This window comes from Pinus tabuliformis, chromosome 8, assembly GCF_031772625.1.
Source record: "Pinus tabuliformis cultivar Carrire ecotype Pingquan chromosome 8, CPIR1, whole genome shotgun sequence".
Lineage (NCBI taxonomy): Eukaryota > Viridiplantae > Streptophyta > Pinopsida > Pinales > Pinaceae > Pinus > Pinus tabuliformis.
Window position 1 is genome coordinate 1220418866 of NC_142294.1, and position 7950 is coordinate 1220426815.

At 36.0% G+C, this 7950-nt stretch overlaps 1 protein-coding gene across 2 annotated transcripts; it reads left to right on the forward strand.

The window, feature by feature from the left end:
* Nucleotides 1–1511: 1511 nt before the first annotated feature.
* LOC149239787 (uncharacterized) lies at nt 1512–3147 on the forward strand. 2 transcript variants are annotated; one of them, XM_089367193.1, is made up of 2 exons: nt 1512–1664; nt 1749–3145. In XM_089367193.1, exons 1-2 carry the CDS (start codon nt 1553–1555, stop codon nt 2621–2623), a joined length of 987 nt encoding a protein of 328 aa, XP_089223319.1. In that variant the 5' UTR covers nt 1512–1552; the 3' UTR covers nt 2624–3145. The 2 variants fall into 2 exon arrangements, with proteins under 2 accessions (XP_089223319.1, XP_089223320.1); XM_089367194.1 differs by having other exon boundaries at nt 1529–1664; nt 1867–3147.
* The last annotated feature ends 4803 nt before the right edge of the window (nt 3148–7950 follow it).

The following is a 7950-nucleotide window of genomic DNA, read 5'->3' on the forward strand; positions in this document are numbered from 1 at the left end:
ACAAAGATGAGAGAACCTTTTGTGAAGGTAAGAATGAACAAAAAACATGCCAAGTTGACGAGCCCCAGTATTGTAACAAGAATGTTGCAACTCCTGAGGATATCGACTTAAATTATGAACTCAGGGTTCGTAGAAACTTAAGAGGGGCCAATACTATATGTGTAGCAGACACCTTCCTCTTCCTAGTCTGATTCCCTTTGATGCAAGTGAAAGAAGGAAATTAAACAACTTCAAATGGGCAAAGATCTTAGGTAAGATGCCAATCCTAAATTGCAAATGATAAATAACAATAAGAAAATTTATTCTACTTGGTAAACACTTTGTATATATATATTTCATAATGAATGAAATAATCCAGGATGTTTGTAAGATTTTTTTGAAGAAAACTCAAAAACCCATAATGACGTACTCATATCAATACTTACTATCAATGAAGAATCCAATGTTTTGCAATGATAATGGCATTAACTGAAATTTAATAGTTGGAAATAGAAGGAAAAACCAAAAGAAAAATTTGCATCCAAATGGTTAGGACATCCATTTAGATTCTAAAATTGTAAGGTGAGGGTTGTTGGACGTAATTACCTCAACGAGCCATGTAGTATATGCGTTGAATTTATATGTTTTGGGGAAGCGCCTTATGTTTGTCATGTTGTTTTAAATATATGAACAAAATATTGTTATTTTTTATATCCTTAAAAACATTATATAGAACAAACAATATTGTTTTTGTTCAAACATGAAAAGCCTTCATCTTTTAACTGCCTCTCTTAAGGGATAAAGACTAACATATATTTTTGGTGGGTAGTAACTACTTCTAAGTTTGCACATATATACTTTTACTCTTACATGTTAAAGTGTTGAGCAAAACATAAATAATGGTATGTTATTTTCAAGGATTTTAATTTTATGTGGGTTTTTTATAAAGCTTAATAATAAAAAATTATTGTATAAATATTTAAAAATCACGGCATAGATATTGCAACTACATCAAGAAATTATGACAAAAATGTCTGAGAAGTTATCCACATGGCACAAAGGTTGCAATAAGACCTTCAAGTTTATTGTCCAATCAAATGTTTGAAAAATGATTTTTTCAATAATACTGAAAAATAAATATTTGTTTTTCAAAGTTAAAATTATAACTTATATTGGTCAATGCTAAATTAACAGTGGTCAACAAGCAAATAGATTGCTAAAGTTCTGCCTTGAACTAATAAGTAAAGAGTTAAATAAAATAGAATAACTATTTTTACGTTGAATCTATTTCTAGAAACCAAAACGACCTCCTCAATGGAAATTATCTCATCAAATTTTCATGAAAAAAATTTACATAAAAAAATGTTTAACCTTTTTCAAATATAATTACCTGAATATATTAGAATTAGACTTGAGAAATCTCCAATCATGATGCTCAAGATTTGATAACCTGTAAAGATTCTTTTGCCTTTGTGATCGTATGGAAAGTTTCATAAAAAGTCCCGTCATTGTCCTGCACTAACATGCTTATCAATACTCTTAAACTTGTGCTCGAAACATTGTTCCTCCGCAAATGTGTGATTGCCGTCAAAGATGTTGCAAAGAAGTTTATATTCTCTCAGCCATTTTCTGGACGCAATCATGTGCAATGTACCCTATCTTTTACCATTTCAGAAGAGGATTAGGTATGTTTTTAATTATAAGACTTGCATATGTTCATAACTTTTATGTTTTTCTATGTTAATCCCATTTTTATTGAATGCTTTCAGTTTACCAGCACAGCCTCCCACAGCCTGGTCTTTTTAAGCACTGTGTTTTCGAGATCCTTCACGGCTGTTTTGTACAAATCCCAAATTTCATCTCTTATGCAATAGCCATGTTCTCCAGGTACTTTGCTTCATCCTTCGGATCTCCTCTTCATCACCTAGCGACAGCCGCTGCTGCAACACTATCCCCACCATTTCCACTGATTGTTTTGTTAAAACTATCCCTGCTATCGACATCTACTGCTGGTGGAAATGGCCGGACCACAGGCTACCCAGAAGCGGAGAGTACGTGCCCCATGTCCTATTTCTTACTAAACGAATGTGGGTTTTGCCAGTCTGAGCTCTCAAGAGTCCTCATATCAAGGCCATGCTTTGTCCGCAGCAGGTCCACTCATACTGCCCGACAAGCGGTTCAGTTCCTGAGAGATTCAGGGTTTACAGAATACCAGGTAAAAAAAATCATTACTAGAAACCCAGCTATTCTTACTCTAAACGCTGATCGGCAGTTGAAACCCAAGTTTGAGTTAATGAAAACGTTGGGTTTCACTGCAAATGCCATTTCCCGCTTACACAAACTGCTTGGCAGCAGTCTAGATAAAACTGTGTGTCCCAACATCCAATATCTTCAAAACCTGTTCGGATCAGAGGCTGATGTTTCCAAGGTTGTGAAACGAGCACCTGAGATTCTGGCTAATCATAATGGGCCTGAATATTTGGAAAATAAATTGAAGCATTTTGCGACTTTTCGCCTCTCGGAAGATGAGGTCAAGGAGGTTGTTCGGAAGGGACCACGCATACTAGTAACTTCTACGGATAAGGTGCAGAAAAACATGGAATTTTTCATTCATATTGCGGGGTTCCTGCAAAAACTGTTTTGAGGCAATCTGTGCTCCTATCTTACAGTTTGGAGTGTAGAATCAAGCCTCGTCACAGGGTATTGAAATCTATAAGTGCAATGCAACCTTTAAATTGTCTTGCTAGTCTCAGTGCTGCGCTTTCTCTAAGTGAGCGAAAGTTTCTCGAAAAGTATGTGAAATCGAGTCTCGATGCCACAAAATTGCTTGAAATTTATAGTGGCAAGTCTGTTGATATTGACGTTATCCAATGACAATGACCTGTTCGAAAGACTATAAATTCAAGGATTCTGATTCGGCGATTGCATTCCGTTGATCTTATATATTGAATGAGAAGGGATCCTGAGTCCGTTATGACTCCGTGTGATCCATTTAGCCCACATGAGTAATTAGTAGATATAGAAGATAATCATGTTGAGCAGGGTCTTTCTTTGGCTAGTTTACTTTTACATCACAATCATCAAGCATTATGGAAGGATGTTCAGTTGGAACAAAATCTTCAAGAAATGATCTCTTGCAATGCACCAGGGAACACAGTTTTTAAAGATTCAAAAAAAGAAAAAACTCTCATTGCCAGAGAATTCAATGTTTGCTAGGAATATCCTTCTAATTGTGGCAATTATAGATGTGAAATTTTTGCTGTTTAAATAATGGCTAACTTGGAAAACTAAATACCCAAATCTTATAGGTCAATATAAGTGACTTTTTAAATTCTGATGTCCTTTACAGTGGCATCAATAGTTTATTTCTTGATCAGTCGTATCTTTAAAAGTTATCTGGAAACAACACATATCTTAAATACAAACTAAACATTGAATGCTAGTTGTTTGCTTTTACTATGCGGAGCTGAATTTAAGCAAAGTTCTCATTCATGCTTTCTCATTGTGCTTGGTTAAGTGTCTCTGTTTCCTTACCTCGGAAAATTGTTTGTGTTAACGAATTTTGTTGCTGCTGGAAAGACCATTCGTAGTGGTAGTAGAGTGACATCCACTTCGATCATGCTTCTTGTAAAATAGAATCCTAGCCGCTACTCCAAAAGACTGCATTGCAACAATTTTGATACATGATTGATCAAGCCACAAATCATTGGCATATCCTCTGGTCCTGACTTTCAGTTTGGAGTGTAGGATCAAGCCTCACCACAAGATGTTGAAGTCAATAACTGAATGCAACCTTCCATGTATCTTGATTCTTCCTTGTCTGACTTGTGCACTTTATTTAAATGGGTGATGGTCCGTAGAAAAACATGTGAAGTGCAGTCCTTGTACCACAAAGTTACTTGAAATTTACAGTGGTAAGCTTGTTGATCGCGATATTATCGAAAGAAAAGAAAATGCACGTGGTTTCTGATTTGGTTAGAGTTGGATTGCATTGCATCATTCTTATAATCTCATTCAGTGAAAGAGATTCAAGTACATTAACCAAGCGATCATCATTATTTTGTGCCGTGTGATCCCTCTAGCTCACACGAGTATTGAGTGAGCATTTATATATAGAAGATAATCATGCTAGGTCATGACACAGTCATTCCAGGTCAGGGATTTTATTTTTGTGACCTTACTATTTTCCATCTCAATTGCAGTCAATAAGCATTATTGCAAGATATTGTGCAGAAATGGCCTCTTGGATTTCATCAGGTAACACATTTTTGAAAGACGAAGGAAGAAAGTTGAAACTCTCATCTTCAGAGAATCTGTTGTTTGCTAGTAATTTTACAACTATCATACATTGTTCCTCCCTTTAAATTCGGACAAGGATAGATGTAAAATGTTTACATTGTCTGAACTTTGAATTATGGCTACCTTGTGAAAGTAAATTCTCGAATCGCATAGGCAATTGTAGGGACTTTTCAAATTACAATATCCTTTATGGTGGCATGAATTGCTTGTTTCCTGATCAGCCGGATAACTGGAATCAAAACACATTTTAAATTCTAGTTTGCTTTTGCCATGTTGAGTTGAATTTAAGCAAGACTCCCATGCATATTTTTTCTCTTTGTCATGGTTCTCTGTTTCTTTCCCCATGAAAAATGGTTGATAGCAATGTGAATTATATTGCTGTTATCAAAGATCATTCCCAGTGATGGTGGTAAAAGATGCACTTCAACCATACTTTTTGTAAAATAGAACCCTAGCCACAACTTCAAAATATTGCATTGCAACAATTTCTGATGCAGGACAAGGCCACAATGCGTTGGCACCTTCCCTTGTCCCAATGTGGTTGGAACCTCATTGGGTTTTCGTCGTACAAATATTCATAAGAAGTTTGTCCTCTTCATGTTTGGTGCTTCCGAATGGCTATTTGTAGATCAAACCCTACATTCAGGGTAAGAGACAACAGAGGTGACTATCCACATAGAAGAGGGATGGGAATTTGGGGTCATTCCGCTGTGTTGGTTGCCTTTATTGCATGCCTCACTTGATGTCCGTATCCGGTCAGGAGCCATAATCAACACCTTTGGTTTACACTAGGTACCACCAGCAAAATGAGGTAAATTGCCTGGGGTTTTTCCTTTGAGGTTTTCCTGAAAAACAGAAGAAGAGGGATGAGAACCATTGCTATTTTTGTTCTTATAGGGTTTTAACTAATAGTAAATATATTCTTCCCGTTTTCTTTTTATAATTTTGTTTTAGTCCCACATCTAGTAGTAGTTATGCACACATTTGAGAGGATCTGTTGCAGAAATGTTCTTCCCTTTAGGATGTTGGAAAACATTCTAGGAGCCTAACGGATCAGAATCAGCAGCCTCGGATTTTAAGGGACTTGATAGGGCGAAAGCCATCTTTCTCATACTTAGTTCAAATTTGTTGCCTTTGACCCTATTATCACTGGGTTGATCATTAGGGACCTTTCCTAAAATGGTGCAAAAGTGTAGAATAAGCTTCGCCTTTTTCATAGAAGTTAAAGTTTCACCTGTCCAACATTGATCAGACCTCTTTTTCAAAATTCATTTTGACATCCTTTTCTGCCAAATCTTTATTTAAGATTATTTCAATAGGTCTAGCTGATCTATTTGCAATTTAAATTATGCACTTTAAGTTTGAAACCATTCTTCGAGAATCCACTTAGCTCCTCTGAAAGTGATCTATCTTTTATGCTTACGTCGCATCACTAAAATAGTTTTTTTTCACCACCACCGTAGCAAACACAAGATTCAACAGCATAACAAAGAGACTTATACGTGAGAATTCATTTTTAAAAAATTGGCAAGTTCATTCAGGCTTTTCATCTACCAAGATGTTACCAAAAAATTTCCATCTCGTATTCTGACTTGTATTAACAATAGTGTATAATGCACCCCACAACATTTTTGCTAAAAGGAGAAGGATGGAAATGCTAATCTCTCTGGATTATGAAAACTTTACTGGATGTTTTTGCTTCATAAAGAATCAGCTCTAATCAGCTCTAGGGGAACCCTCCTGAGGATCACGAGATTGGTTAGAATTACGATTCCCGTTATGATAACACATTGATACCTTATTTATCAAGTAGACCTCATAGGAACATCAAACGCAAATCACCTACTTTGATGTGGGGCATGTCTGACATGATGGTCACATGCAGCAACTCAGATCACTGAACTAGTGACACATCCCATGTGTTGTCCCACGCCTACTGGTTGATATATCTGGGGATGAAGGACAGCATGAGGTTGTAACTATTAGCGTTGCATCACATTAACCATGACAAATGGCTAAACACTAAATTTAGACGAGTCTTATCCAATGTGACTGTTTTTATGAGACTTATTCAACTAGTATTGCCACACTATTTAATATAACGATGCATTTAGCAGTCATATACCACACAATATCTAGAAACTTTCTGCTGATGCTATTCATTCTACAAATACACCTGTTATGTTATTTGTGGGCAAGGACCTGTATAGAATTATGGAGAAGGAAAATTGGCTGGTAAACTAATTTCTAGTAACTCCGAAATTTCATGTACCGAGTCCTTCAACAACCTCTAGCGAGTCATAGCTTCCCTTAGTTAAAGAGCGTTGCTTGTTATATATATTTCTTAAACTCGTTGATTTTTCTTTTTTCTGTTTCATTTGTAAATTGTTTCTTTTTTTATTATTATTAGCAGAAATTACAATGTCAGATAAAGACCTGTTGTTGATTTAGTACAAAAATGTCTTTAAGAAATAATTTAAAATCTGACAAATGCCTTGAAGTCGACCTTCGGATAAAATGGTCCCAAAGAGTAATGCTCACTGTCTAGGGCTGAGACCAGCCTGCCATTTAGCAACATAGTTTAATCTCTTAGCTATTTTGCCTGAAAAGTTTTTCTACAGGAACTATGGGCTACAGCAGCCTTTGATTTATCTGCAGTGACACATTATTCTCCATATACGATTATGAAATCCCAAATTCTAAACAAACAGAAACTCAGTAACCAATGCGGTAAGAAAACTTGTGATTCAGATTTGTAAAGTTGGACTCCATGTGTTCATTAATGAAATTCTAATACACATTAGACATTGTTAGCAGCGACTGTTCCTTAATTTGCACAGAGTTTTTGGAACTGTGTGGTGAGCTGTCATAAAGTACGTTCCCTGATAGTGTAATCTTTCAAATTTACTTAGTTAGGAGGCCAAAACATTAAGGAAGGATATTTTATTCCCATAAAATTTAAAATTATTTCTTTCATATTTCATTGCAGGTATGAGACAGTAATTGAGTTAACATAATATTTGAAACATGTTGCAAATTTTGATTCGCTTGAGTTATAAGGCGAGAATGAGTTTCTGAGCATTTTATTTTTTGTGTCTTCTAAAGTATAATTCCTACAATTTTTAGTTTCTTTTTTGTTTGTTTACAAGAACAGTTGCATGTTATAAGGTGTGTGTGTCAACCCACAGGTGCTTACTTCCAGATAACTTTGCCAGCAAGATATTTTTGCTGTGTATATTGTTCCACCCTCCAGGGAATTCCACCACCAATATTGATGTGTGCAAGTATAAATTTGGAAAAAGGAAAAGCTTGAGTGTGGCCTTTTTAATTGTTCAACCAAGTGGTTAGTGTGCCCTATCTTGTGTTTGTTGCTAAAGTAGGCTTGTGGAGTCTGTACCATGTTAACCCTGAAAATTGTGTTGTGTTTGTGTATAGAGTGTGCCTTTATTTTGGCTTGTTTCCCAATGCTGCTGTGTGGAAGCTTTTTGTTGTGCTGTTTATGACACTTCTAGGAGTAGATATCTGTTATCCCCTGCCCCTAAGAAAGAATGTGAAATGCTTTCAAAAGGCTGTACACTCCCATTGTAGACAATTAGGAAGTCTTTGTCTACAATGTTGAGGGCAAAATTCTTACTTCTCGCAGCTGGGCAAACCAATATTATTATAGACACC